Source organism: Garra rufa, chromosome 1 (genome assembly GCF_049309525.1).
Source record: "Garra rufa chromosome 1, GarRuf1.0, whole genome shotgun sequence".
Classification (NCBI taxonomy): Eukaryota; Metazoa; Chordata; class Actinopteri; order Cypriniformes; family Cyprinidae; genus Garra; species Garra rufa.
In genome coordinates, this window is record NC_133361.1 from 32979830 (window position 1) to 32995095 (window position 15266).

General features: G+C 36.7%; 1 protein-coding gene across 1 annotated transcript in view; it reads right to left on the minus strand.

The window, feature by feature from the left end:
* epn2 (epsin 2) overlaps positions 1 to 15266 on the minus strand; it is a 39150-nt gene that overhangs the window by 9219 nt on the left and 14665 nt on the right. The window contains 2 exon segments of the mRNA XM_073839059.1: positions 1294 to 1474; positions 7299 to 7411. Of these exon segments, the coding sequence (XP_073695160.1) occupies positions 1294 to 1474; positions 7299 to 7411 (294 nt within the window).

Genomic DNA, 15266 nt, shown 5'->3' on the forward strand with positions numbered 1-15266 from the left:
ATTCTGGAGGAAAACTTGAAAGAGTGCTACAAGAGGATGTGGTGCTGGTCCTTCAAGAGTCACTCTCAACTCATCTGTCTATAAAGCCTAGAAAAAAAACCATCTCTATGTATTTGACAATACTTCAGAATGTTATTCTTATTAATTGAGGGTCATTTTTTAGGATTTTTTGCCCAAGCAAAGTCTCTGAGAACCTGACACATTGCACTTCTGGAGACTCAAGGTAGGTTGCAGTTCTGGAAAACGGTGGCGCTGGACACTAAATGGTTCCTGATGGTTTCATATCTGATTCTTAACATTAATTCTTACTTTTTTTGCAATTAACATGCATCTTTTCTCCTCCACCTGGTTGTTCTGACAATGCAGATGCAACAAGCGTTTTTCTGTCCGGTGGTCATGCCTTAACTTTGCAAATTGCAGTATTGCATTAGTATTGCATCCTTCTCATGGGCATTTAATAGTTTTTGACTTTTCAGTCTGAGGTAAATCTCTTTTTTGGCTCATTTTATCTGTAAAAGAAAATGTGCCTAATAATTCTGCACACCTAAATATATAAGGAGTTTTTCACTTCCAGCCTTCATGGACAATTATATATCAATTATAAATAATTAAATACAAAATGAATAGTAGTTATTAAGATTGATGTGGTTTGGAATTATTCAAATGTGCTTGGGAAAAAAATATGACAAGAATATCAACTTGCCTAATAATTCTGCACTCCCTGTATATTCAATTAGAAAACATTTTACATTGTAACATTTATTTTAATGCTTTTATTTTATGTTTGATCAAACAAATGTTGAGCATGAAGAATAAAAATCTTACTGTCCCCGAACTTTTGAGCGGTGTATTTATATTATTCATCAATTTTAACCTAAAATGAAGCCAAAACGTTGACTGGGGGGAAAAAAGGTTCTACTTCTTTACAAAAGCATCAAATTAGCCATTTGGCTTCTGAAGACTTTGAATATGATGCATAAACAAGTACAGTTCTTTTACTGTACTTAAGAGGTTTTGAAGCTTGACAGTCCTTGATCAGTACATCCTTTTGTTAAATGAAACAGAGCAGAATTAAGGTCAAATGAAGTTTTGATATATTTACAAAATATCTTCATGGAATGATTTTTGGCATAAAAGAAAAAGTAATCGATAATTTTGACCCATACAATTTATTTTTGACTATTGCTACAAATGTACCCATGCTACTTAAGATTGGTTTTGTGGTCCAGGGTCACAAATGTGTTATGACGATTATTTTCATTTCTGGGTGAACTGTGCCTTTAATAAATAAACGTGCAGGAGATAAGGGATGTGTGGCTACAGATTCAGTTCAGGCCTGCTGATGAGTTGAAGCGCTCAGAGGCTGCACACCTACCTCTTTCTTCTTCTTGGCCACTTTCCCTGTGTTGTCTTTGCGGCTTTCTTCCAGAGCCATCTGGAGCCGTAGGTCATCCCCACGACGCATCCTCTCCTCCTGAACAACCACACAGAGACACACAAAAGAATTCATGTTATATTACACACATTATGAAGTGCGTGCCGTCTGCCGAATCGCAGCGTGAACCTGCCGCCCTGTGTCCTATGACGATGAAGCCCTGTTGTTGTGATTCATGATGATTCAGCATCAAAATTCAGTCACCGAGGCATGTAAAAATCTGCAGATTACACAATTACACACTGAAGCCAAGACTCACAATTTGTGTTAGACAACCAAGAGACACACCCGGCATTTTGTTTCCTCAACAAGTCGTTTCAAAGGGCAGAAGAAACAGGAAGAAAGAAAGAAATGTAAAATATGTCAGTGGGAAGCAACCGAAGATAGGCTGTAATCTGATCCCTATGTTAATTCGGTGGCAGTAAATAACTTTGTATTTGGTTAGCCATATTCACGAAATTTAAAGGGATAGTTCACCCAAAAATGTAATCCTGTCATCAATTACTCACCCTCATGTCATTCCAAACCCGTAAGACCTTCAATCATCTTCAGAACACAAATTAAGAGATTTTTTATGAAATCCAAGAGCTTTCTGATGCTGTATAGACAGCAACGGAAATGACACGTTCAAAGCCCAGAAAGGTAAGCCAGAAAGCTTCATAAAATTTCGGTGGAACCACTGATGTCACATGGACTATTTTAACAATATCCTTACTACCTTTCTAGGCCTTGAACATGTCAGTTGCTGTCTATGCAGGTTCAGAAGGCTCAGATTTCATCAAAAATACCTTAATTTGTGTTCAACAAAGTTCTTACAGATTTGGAACGACATGAGGGTGAGTAATTAATGACAGAACTTGCATTTATGGGTGAACTATCCCTTTAAAGGCTTCTAAGTTGAAGGTGAGCAAGAACAGAAATCTGCTGCAGGGTTCAACCTCATAAGCGATTATTTTAATGTGTGTTTCAATAAACACTCTTCCAAAACTGGAAAATATCAGCAAATCAAACATTGGTTAATGACGGCGCTGTAATACAAGCAAAACCCCTTTAAGTAAAGTCATTTCACTTAGCCAAAAAGCATTTATCAGTGATGATTTCTAATGTTTCTACAAACAGGATATTTAGTGTAGAGCTGAAACATGAAAGATTTACGCAGAAAAGAGAACAGAGAAAAGATATTGTTTATTCAGCAGAAAAGCTGAGTTGAGTGACGCACTCACAACATTTCACCAGAAGCTTCATTATTTCAATGGTTAGAATGCTACAGTTCCCTTAACCTCACAAATCTGGGACATCTGACTGTCTCATACAATTATGTCCATTTTTTGTCCTTTTCAGTTGTTTTATTTTTAGAATTTGACCTGTGTTAATGCCAACTGCATAAATTTTGGCACGTGTGTATTTTAATTGGAATTTTAATATTTTACCCACATTTCCTTTAATAAATCTATTTTACACAAGGTCCTGAGATGAACTACTTTTTGTACCTAAAGGACAAAAATGTCCTCATTGAAATCCATTAAACCTGCAATTTTTAATCCCAGGGACACTTAACTATAAAATGATGCAATATTTGTTAATAGGCTTTCAAAAAAATTTCAAAATGAAAATCTGTACTATTTTTTACTAGATGGTGACTTTTTTTTTTTTTTTTTCAAAAAAATTGTGCTATAATTGTGTGGGTATGTTGGTATGGATGTCAGAGTGTGGTTTGTATGCATGTCCTAAATAAAATTGTGTGTTTGTGTGCATGCACCTGTAACGTTTGAGAGAGAGAAATTATACTGTACTGCGAATCACAAATCAGGCATGTGATTGGCTAAGGACAAAAAAGCAGGAAAATATACTTCGACCACCCCCCTCCCCCACGCCGATCAAATCGTTTTTAAATCAATAAACTGCTTTTAAAATCAATATTTTGTGTCAAATTATTGATTTTGTAGGTAGCCATGTAATAAGCGGGATAATGTAGAGTTTGTCTTACATGTGCTTCATGAGGCACACACGCGCGGTCTCTTGCTCTCTCTCCCTCTGTCATGCACGCGCTACGCGGTCTCGCACTCACTCCCTCGCTCTAGATTCCGGGAGAAACTATTTGCGGCCATCAGATTCAGTGAGCTATATATTTAATATAATAATTAAAATATAATTATTGATTTTTCATTAGACTAATTTTTGAAAAGTGTTAACTTACCATCTTATCAGTTAACGGTTAATAATCGGATAATGATTTGCGGTTGTCGGTTGGGAAAATGAACCGAAATGAGCATCCCTAATAGCTAGCAAATACAAGTAAGTTAATGTTAATGCAGCTTAAACATCCTGCCATAGTGGAAAATCACTCAAAATCGATCATCTAATCAATCGACAACAAATTCAAATTAGTTACTTATAGGTTATATATAGACACAAGCAATAATACATACCCGGATCATCCGATCCGGCGATGTTCTTGTCACGATACCACTGTAGCGCGAGAGCGACTGAGGTAACTTACACTGCGCAGCAGGGAGCTTGATTGACAGGTGATCTGACCAATCATACCTCGCCATTTGCGAATGGTCGCAAATACGTGACATAGGTCACATTTTCAGGTCGAAAAATCCGGAAAAATCACATCCCTGACAAATCCCACTGCCGTGTATATCAGCGGAGCTTTGCTGGAATCTAATGGGAAATGTTTGGTACTGCACCCAAACAAAATCTTACTTAAATTTGGAACACAACTTGTTTAGACTTATGGCTTTCATTTTCTATCAAATTCTGAATTCAAAATGTTTTACAAAATATATATTTTATATAAAATAGGCTCAAAAATAATTTTAAACTTAAACCTCTATAACTTTAAGTTTGACAATCTGCCAAGGGTCTTCTTTAAATGAGACCAAACTTAAGTCTGTACTTCCAAGCTTCAAATTATGACTTTTTTTAACATGGACATTTTTGTCCTCTATGAACCTATGTGTAACTTTTTTAAATTGACGCACAAGGGTTAAATGGCCCCTAGCCAGGTTTAAGGCAAGTTTAAAGGCACAATATGTACGTTTTCACCACTAGAGGGCACATATTCAAAACAAACAAAAACCAAAGGCGTAGTTTGATGACTCTTTGATTGAGTGTGGTGTCATGGGAGTTGTCTTCATCCCCACAGCCAATGCAATTTGACAAGACTCTGGCAGAAATCATGTCCATGGATGAGCTAATATACTAAAGTTTTATTAACATCACTGTAGTATGAAGCAGGGTGGGGCTGAAAGTCGTGGAAACGATTGCTAATAAAGGACGAGCACAATACATGGCTCGAAAGCAACGAAACTTTTGTTATGCCACAGTCGACTGCTTCTGCTTCTTCTTCTGGTCATGCGTATGTTGGAAAAAGCAGTGCCGTTTTATCATACTAGAAACATTTAAGTGTGTTGAAAGTTCTGTTATAAAGCTACTCTGTGCGTTCGTCACCTGTATAAATAAAATGCATAACATTAAAGTGTCTTCAGGGTTTCCACATTTTCTACAAAATAAAACACAATGACACAGCCCAATACACTAGTTAAAATTGCTTATTTCCCTGGATTTAAACATTCTTTGAAGCATTTGGGACCATTTAAGTACACAAGTCTGCTAAATATATAACACTAATGGTTTTTGGATATTTTAAATAAATAAAAAAGATAAACTACATATTGTGCCTTTAAAATGGCCAATAGTGCTACACAGGAATGTAGGAAGTACTTACTGCGCACCTCCCTTTCAGACAAGCCCCTCCTCAACAGCACTAAAGTGCCTGCTTTTTTCATTTGTAAATTCATCCCAGATGTCCAAGTGTGCGCACACAATTGCTTCACATTATTCTTTGAGCAGCGAGCCCCAAGCATATTCTGAGCCTTCAGGAACATTGTATTTCCTACTGTATCAGCTGCCCCACTTCATCACTTATAAGATGCAGTTTTAAATCCCACCGAGACAGTTGTGTGGTCGTACGGCTTCCACACTAATTTGTAAGTTTCCTAAACAATATCCTCTTGCTGGTCTGGCCTCGTGTTGCAAGAAAAGGACAGCTAGGCATATTAGTGTACACTGTGATTGGGAAGAAAATGAGCCAGCAGAAGGTCATATTTCCCATTTCTTGATGCTGTGCCAATTTGAAATGTAAGTACAGTGAAAGTGGCTTTCATGTGATGCAAATAGCCCCTCAGCTTGCAATTTGAAATGAAACATTTTCCTAGAAATACAGTAACTGTATCCCCTTTACCTAATTATACAGTGACCCGGTTAGTATGTGTAAAAGGTGCCTGGGAGGTAGAGTAAGGGAAATCTGTATCTGATAAGACCACATACAAATCTGTTCATTCCTGAATCAGCTCTTCAAAGCTGCAACTTAAAAATAAATAAACTAATTTTATGAACCTTACCATTTCAATTTCCACTCAGAAATGTTTTTCCATATTTGATGCAGTAAATGACTATTTGATTATTCATTGTGGTTAGATCTTTGCTAATGGGGAACCAATTAGAGCAAATCATTCTCTGAAATTGCTTGCTGATTTGTCTGGGTTGTGGAACAATATGGGATTAACTGTGGAGTGATGTTCATGTATATTAGGGCAAATTAAGAACAAGGAGAAAATAACCAAAATTAAAGGATAGTTCACCCAAATATCAAAATTACCCAATGATTTACTCACCCTTAAGTCATCCTAATCCTTTCAAATGAACAATCAAGAGTTGCATTTAAAAAAAGAAAATGCACTGGCTCTTTCAATTTTTATAACAATTGGAATTTTAAGAATTGGAAAAAAATAAACATTTTGTATGTTTTGAAGTTAAATTCTTCTAAGAAACTTCTCTCTTAAGAGCTCCAACCCATGTTCTTAACTAAGAAAACTTCAGAAAAAAGAAAAGTCAGAAAAAAGTCAGCGAATTGACTTGTACCTGAATTTAAAGGGGACTCAACCCTTTTATCTGTGATATACTGTCTCTGTCTACATTACATTCACACTGGTGTTTTAGGAAGCCAAACAAATTAGAATATAATAATAATAATAATAATAATAACAACGACAGTAACCGTAAATATACTGTAAAACTGCACTGTAAAAAATGAAAACGAATATAATTATATAATTTATATAATTTTTGCTTTACAATACAGTAGGTAAGTTACAATACTTCTTTCCTAATTTCGCTGTCAGCAATTTATACTGCACTTTTAAGCTTTTATTTTGACGGAAACAACAAAAGAGCTTTTAATTTGAAGGAAAACTCCAGCATCTCACTACAAATCTAGCGAAATTGCTGTACTTGTGGCTATTGCGTTCACTAGAATATGGACATTTATGAGGGATGGGCGCACTTTATTTTACTTCAAAAATCTCAACAGCCATTATAAATCTTTGAAAAGCCAGGACCTTTTTTTATTTTTTTTATTTTTTTTTATAAAATACAACTCTGATTGTATTCATCTGAAAGAAAAAACTCATATACACCTAGAATGAAAATAATGTCTGATATTTTACAGTACAATATATGTTAAGTACTACCCCTTCTTGATTCTTTTGAATCTTTGTGTTTTGAAAAAAGGCTGTTGTAAACGAATGGCTAAATAGGACTCCAGAAATTGTAAGGGACATTAAACGTCATCTCATCAAACAGGTAAACTCATATACGCATTAGTCCACTTTTATAGCCTCATTGTGTTTAATAACAAAATCTGTGCTTCTAGGTAGTCCTGCCCACCATAAAAACTCATTGGCCCAAAAATCCTATTCAAAACTGAATCTTAAGCATCACAAATCTTATAATTAGCTGTAGATGCGTCACATCAGGCATTAGTTTTAGGGCGGTATTGATTGACATGATGTACCTGCTCGGCGGCCTCTCGGCTCATGGCAAGAGCCAGTTGCAACTGTAGTTCCTCTTCTCCACTCGTCTGAGGTCTGGCTTGCTCCAGCTCTGAAGATGCATTGGGAGATGTTGCTAAAAACAAACAAACAAACAATGACATTATCACTCAAGAACTGCAATGCTACCACACCCGGCTGGGTTATCTCAAGGCAGGGCTCGGGTGAGCCAACATGCACACATCACAATTACTGCTGAGCGGGTTTTATCAGTTACTCATAAGCCACGACACAAGAACAACGGAAATTGTTCTTGCTATTGCTCTTATCAGTCATATCATGTCTGTCATTCAATGACTAAGAAGTTATTTAAAGGCAAAGGTAAATACTAAATAAGAATCTGTGAGAGTGTTGCACGTGCCAGACCAGAATGAAGAAGCCAAACTGGGTAAATCACAACCGCCTACTGATTATAAGATTGTCGCTAAACCAGCGGACAAGAGTACTTCAATACTGATTGGATTAGGCCAAGCCATGTGTTTGGAAAACACAAGCATCTCTAGCCATTTCGGAGGACATGGATCAGTCGCAGGCTACTGAGAGCCAAACACCTTAGAAAGTACAGGTCACAAGGCCAGAATTAACTCTACACTCAAAGCAACCACAACCGCTTAAACTATAAGCACATGACACATCTGAGGAAAAAGAGTCTAGTCACCATAATTAGCCTAGGCAGGGTTTTTTTTTTCTTAGCAGCATCAATCAATAGACTGCTTGTCTGTAATCCATAAGATCTTTGACAGCCATTAGGCCTAGTCTTGATGTATAGCTTCAGTAACGATCAGAAACCCTGGACCGGGAGAATCTCAGTGCCTTTTGAAACACAAGCTTCCCGGTTTCTAAACCCTGGGGGACTTGAAATTACAACCAAAGGGCTTGAGTCTGTGGGAAAAGCTGTAGAGGCGAACAGGGGAAATGAGGTAGCGTGGGCGTGGAGCTTCGGTGAGATAACAGATGACATCACAAGAGCTTCCAGTCCGCACCACGCCACCCTTACTGGGCTAAAATGGAAATATGACTCATATGCCAACTGCTTGGTTCAAAGTCAATTTCTCAGAATCCTTTTTTAAATAGCAAGGTTGATTTTTCATTTATAGACTCGTTGAGAAAGATTTTTGATTTTCAGCATGGAGTGGTCTACTATTTTTTCAGACATGCAAAACAATCAATCTGATTAGAGCCAGCCAGACCAAAAACTGCCTTTCTTGCTTGCATGCCACCAGACAGTCAGTGACCAGACTGTCTCAGTAAATAGCGCCATACCGAAGTCCATTGGTTTTGCCAGTTGAGACTAAGACCATTTCATTGATGAATCTAGATCTGTTCATCAGATATGCTGATACAAGGCTATGCACAAGCAAAATGCAAAAAAGCTAAATGTTTTTGTTGATTGATTAAATTCATTTTATCTGCCATTAAAAAACAGCATTTATGGCTACTATCGTTATCGTTTGAAACAAAGCTGGGTATTTAACTAATAGTTAAAGGTCCACTGAAGTGCTTTGAATCATGCCGCGTTATTCTATGCATTGACATAATTTCAACTGAAATAGGAAGACAGGGTGGGACATATCAAGAAGTCCTTTCACCTTTTTTAAATAGCCAGTAACGTTTCGTATATCTTGGACAAGAGCCGTTGAGCTCAGCAAAGCCGCATTGTATGACAGCCACAATCTCATCCATATTGCTATAAAATAGGTTGTACTATTCCGTGTAGAATTCAAATGGGTCCAAAATGTTTTGTGGTTTGTGACAATTCATGCATATGATCTATGTGTCCATGGACCAGACTGTGTGTGCGCTGTCACGGTTCATGTGACACAACGCAAAACCAGACTTCATTCGATCCAATATAAAGCATATTTTCTGCACGATAATTTGAAATGAAATCGCAATTGCGTTTAAGCAAAAGCGACAATTGTTGTGCACATCTTATCAGGGAAGCACAGTTCTGTGATCAGTAGTAAATATCTATCTAAAGGCAAGAGGGCGCTCTCACGCGGAAACTGCAAATACGCCCCGAAGAAGAAAACCAGGAAATAATCGCTGCAGCTGAATAAACTGCTTTCATTGATTCAACGTGACAAATAAACATACGACTGCAACAATATATGGTTTATCAGAGTTATTTTCATTAGAATATTCCTTAAAATAAAGTATATAATAATGCAATGCCTTTATCACTGCTTAGAATACTATGAAATATGTTGTGTGCCTTATTCTGTGTAAGACATCATCTCACAGAAGGATTTATTTCAAACAGCCGACTGACGTTATTAAGTTTGGAGTAAAACTATGTTATAAAATGTGTTATTTTCATGTGCTTTCAGATGTAGCAGCATTTACTACACAGAACTGTAGTTTACTGAGAAGCTGTGCAAACACCTGTCATTATCGCAGAACTGCTCCGTGTGGTAAATGCTGCTCCATCTGAAAGCATGTGCTGGAGATTTACTACTAATTACACAAACGGCTTTACTGACAAAATGCATGTGGCAATCGCCTTCGATTAATCGTGCAGCTCTGATATTTACACTGTCTGAATCGTTCCCTATCCCCTACTAAGTGCACTATGTGCCATTCTCCCTACAGAAATACTAATTCTGTGAACAAGTGAGCAATTTCAGCCACAGCTTCAGCATATTTATAATGTAGGTGATAGGGTTGGGCGATGTCGACCAATTTGGCATCGTACGATGTCTAATATGAAACATCGCGATGGACGATGGCATCGTTTCCACCAGTACTTAATTTGAGCGGGATTTTTAAAGCTTTTTTTTAAGTTCAAAATCGCTCTCATTGATTGCTTACTGCTTAACCCACTCTCTCCAAACGCATTTAATGAGCAGCGGAATGTTTAGAGAGAAAGTGTAATATCAGAAATAATACCAAATCAAGCGAAATATTATTATGTATTAACATTATAAACACTATAAACATAGCTATAAGTTAGTTACCCTGACTCCAAAACAAACCATTTAAATGTAAAGGTATTCAGAATGAAACTAAGTTAAGAAACCAAAACAAAGCAAAACTAAAAATACCAGGCGTTGGGCTCACGTCAGTGATGCGCGGGTCAATGTATAAATATCCCGAACCCTATCGACGTTTTCAACGAACCCGCCCGCAACTCAGACCGCAAAAAATAAAGAAAATATCGTACCCGACCCGCTTCCTGACCCGCATGTTTAATATTGGCGACTGACAGCAGCGATTAGCCTATATGCGGCTATGCAGTGGAGATGCGTCATTCGGCATTAATTAGGTAATTTTGTCAAAAGAAATGTTCTTGATTACAAGAAAAATACAGATTGTTCTTGTTGTGATTTATTTTGTCTTTCCTTTATACAGATTTAAATAGTTTCGTTTTCGAAGTACTCTAAATTATGTCAGTGATTCTCCGATGTTCAATATGATCAATAATTATTTTATTTCGATCTACAGTGTAATAAATGTTAAGAAAAAGATACCCTATAGCCCTAAATATATATAGACTACAAGCTAATTCCTTTTTTCTTAATTTTTAACTTCTAAAATTTATCAAGAATATTAAATCAACTTAAAGGTCCACTGAAGTGCCTTGAAACACGCAGCGTTATTCTATGTGGTGACGTACTTTTAACTGAAACAAAAACATATCGCCCAGCCCCGCCCACTAATTTTGAATAGCCAATAGCGTTCCATTAATATCTGCTCGGGCAAGAGCCGTTGAGCTCGGTTAAGCCGCATTTGTAAGCTTATGACAGCCACAGACTAATAAATTACCCCACAGATTCAATATGAAACTTGCTAAAACGAAATAGTGATCATAATCATGCTGAGGCTGTGTAATTTAATACATGCAGTCCGTACATATGAGCGCATATGATCTGCTCTGTGTATTGCGTCTCTGTGTAGGGGGCGGGACATTACGGACTCTAGAGAGCATTTGATTGGACAGAACGTTTGATGAGAAACTGAAGTGCACGGTGATATCATCAAAATCCTTGATTCATATTGGCGGAAGTGACGAGACTGTAAGTTTTGAAAGCCCATATCTTGTAAACGCGAATTTTGTCTTTGTTTTGCAGCACACTAGCTTATAGATAACCTTAAGGCTAATATATTCATATTAAAAGCCAAAAAACTTTAATTTTGATTTCAGGGGGACTTTAATAGGCTAGGTTAAGGAATTTTCTTATACAAACATAACGAATGCACTTCAAAACGAAGTTTTCATATATAAATTCAGGAATCACGAATATGCCAAAATAATATTAGGCCTATTTTATATAGCCTATATTAATTGTATAGCTATAATAGTTGTATCAAATGAATAAGGAAATTATAGTGCCTTGAATTCATTATGTAATGTTTAATTTCGTTAGTTTCGCTCTCTGGAAATTTAAAGAAAAAAAATACCGTTTTTACTTGGAATTCGTTTTTAATCCCTGGTTTTAAACAAGCATATACATGAGATAATTTATATATTATTGCTTGAATAAACGTTTAAAAATAGTGCTAGAAATTTTATAATTAAGGAAATTAAACAGACCTAGGCATTTGAAAAGACATAGTGAAATGTGTCTAATAATTCCAAAAAGAAAGAGAAGCATTGGACATAATCAAAATATTCGAGACATTTATACCATTTTTTTAACAGTTAAGATGCTGCATGTGTTTATCCAGTCAAATCGAAGTGTGCGTCTCTCCCCCGACTTTCCCAACAAAAATCCCACCCCCTCTCAGAAAATACATAAAACTGACATTACTGAGCTATATGCGTTTAAAAGTAGCCTATTAAAATGGTACAATGGCATTGCTCAGTTCAACGTGTTAGTAATTCGGGCATTTTGTCCGGCGTCAGCATTTATTCAACAGTTAATAACGCTCAACATTCAAAAGGTAAATATTATTCAGCCAATAAAGTGTAGGTCTATGTATTTCATAGAAAAGTGTCTAGTAGCCTACTATATGAATTACAAATGTTTAATTGGCATCTTTATTTCAAACGACCCGACCGACCGCGACCCGAATATCATTACAAATATTTTTGGATGACTCTTAGGCCTAACCGCGGGTGACCGCAGGCACCCGCTCATTTTGGATCAACCCGCGCATCACTGGCTCACGTACCTCTGTAATTCGGCACAAATCCAAGTGTTTCCATATTCCCAATGTATTTGAATGATAAACTGTTTTTTATTTATAATGTATACTAGGCTTTGTATTGTACGTTCCTATTTCGATGGAAAAAAATATATTCTCTTGTTTTTTGTTCCAAGCTCTGTTCGTTATGGTAAAACCATGAAAAGGGCATATTTGGTGCAGTTTATTTAATCTAATTTAAGTAAAATTATTTAGATTTTTTTTCTGCTGTTTTTGTATGCCTCATTTATTAATGTAAACAAACTAGTTCGTGTAATTCGTTTGGAGTTCACTGTAATTTGTATTGTGATCGCTAACAACTTCCTTGTTATTATTTCCTCATAATAATAATAATAATAATAATAATAAAAAAATATGTAAAGATGCGGAAATTGAAAGCATGCATTTCATTTGGCTATATAGTGTGATTAAGTGTGTTTTTTGCAAGCGGGTTGCTGCTGCTGCGGCGGGGGCGGGGGCGGGGTGGAGGATCGGCAATGGACGATGGCATCGTCTATCGACCCAACCCTAGTAGGTGGCGGGACGCTTCGGATTCTAGAGAGCGTTTCATTGGACAAAGTTTGAAGCAGAGAAGCAGTGTAGTAGTAAGTATTGCATGTCATCAAAATCGTTGATCCATATTGGTGGAAGTGAGAGACTGTACGTTTTGAATGCTTGTATCTTCTAAAAGCAAATGTTATCATAGTTTTAGACCACACTAGCTTATAGATAACCTTAAGGCTAACATATTCATACAAAAATAAACTTCAATTTTGATATCATGCAGACTTTGACAAGAATAGTAAGCAGCTTGACATTTCACTTTTATGCAGCTTTAAATACTTTTTCTTGGTTACACCTGTGGATGTCTCACACAAAGAGCTTTTTATGTGTATGAAATTGATAATGGGGGTGTTTTCAGTGTAAGCAAAAGCTTAAAACATGTCCCAGATACCTTAAAATGACATGATTCCGATTCAATGACAAGAACTATACTGAAGTTGTGCAGAAAAGGAAAAAAATGCTTGTTTTGACATCTGATAATGACTTCATAGGAAGAGGTTTCTAATTTAGAAACTAAAATGGTTTTAGAGGTTTTCCGTCAGCTGTTTTATAAGCAGTACAGTCACATTTCACTTCATTTGACTAGAAGACGACACTTGTTAACAGCATGAGTTATTACTAATTACTCACTGACTTTTTTGAACAAAGATTTCAGTATACATTTTAAATATTAGAAATACAATTAACAAATAAATAAAACTTCAAGTGGTCTCTTGATTACTATAAATTATGAACTGCATGGAAAACACATAAAAAGAAAAATGTTGTTTAAACAGTTTAACGTCCTTTGTGGCAAAATTTTATATTGTGCTTTAAAATGCTATAAAAAAATCTAAATGTAAAATTTCAAAACACATTTTCTTTCTTTGGTTCATGAAATCACATAGATAAGGGCCTATTATTTTTAGGATGTTTTTTTTTTGGCTGGACAACAGTCATGTTTAAGCTAATGTTTACCGTATTTGACAAGATCATTGTTTATATATACAAATAAAAGTGTACATAAATTCTGCTCATACAAAGCAAGTGTCTCTTCACTTTTTTTGTACTTTAAGCTTGAAAATAGTGATTAATGGTCACGTACACACTGCAAGATTCAAGAGTGAGAACTGCATTTAAATGTCCCATAAATGATCATTCCATGTGTGTACGGAACAGCAGTCATTCCCGCATTTGTAACCATAGAAACATTTCGGCATGTCATTTTTTGGCTAAAGACTCATTTTTAATAAAGTGGTCTGTTGCCAATATGAGATATGTGATTATTTTGGTTTTACAAAATGCATTTGAGTGTTTTAGTGCTTTTTTTGTGCTTGTCCTTGTTTGTAGTTTTTTTTTCCTATGAAGATCTGGCAACACTGTTACATTACCGCAGGGCTTGTGCGCGCAACTAGTCCCGTGTGAAAATGTGCTTAGTTTAAGACTCTTTCACTGTTAATTTCTTGCATCTCACATACAGACGAAGACATTTTTTGATTGTTCAGTTCCGTACACACTGCATCGAATTTCTGTAAATGCAGCTGTCACTACCTGTATTTTTCAGGAGTTAATGCGGTTGTCACTCCCGTATTTTAGTGAATTATGTGTGTACAGAACGTGATTAAGGAGTTAAAGGTGAACTGACAACCGAATTTACCTGCAGTGTGTATAGTCATGGCCAAAAGTTGAGAATTACATAAATATTGGAAATTGGAAAAGTTGCTGCTTAAGTTTTTATAATAGCAATTTGCATATACTCCAGAATGTTATGAAGAGTGATCAGATGAATTTCTTAGTCCTTCTTTGCCATGAAAATTAACTTAATCCTGAAAAAAACTTTCCACTGCATAGTTAAGAAGGCTTCAGGGCGTCCAAGAAAGTCCAGCAAGCGCCAGGATGGTCTCCTAAAGAGGATTCAGCTGCGGGATCGGAGTGCCACCAGTGCAGAGCTTGCTCAGGAATGGCAGCAGGCAGGTGTGAGCGCATCTGCACGCACAGTGAGGACAAGACTTTTGGAAGATGGCCTGGTGTCAAGAAGGGCAGCAAAGAAGCCACTTCTCTCCAAAAAAACATCAGGGACAGATTTATCTTCTGCAAAAAGTATGGCGAATGGACTGCTGAGGACTGGGGCAAAGTCATATTCTCCAATGAAGCCTCTTTCCGATTGTTTGGGGCATCTGGAAAAAGGCTTGTCCGGAGAAGAAAAGGTGAGCGCTACCATCAGTCCTGTGTCACGCCAACAGTAAAGCATCCTGAGACCA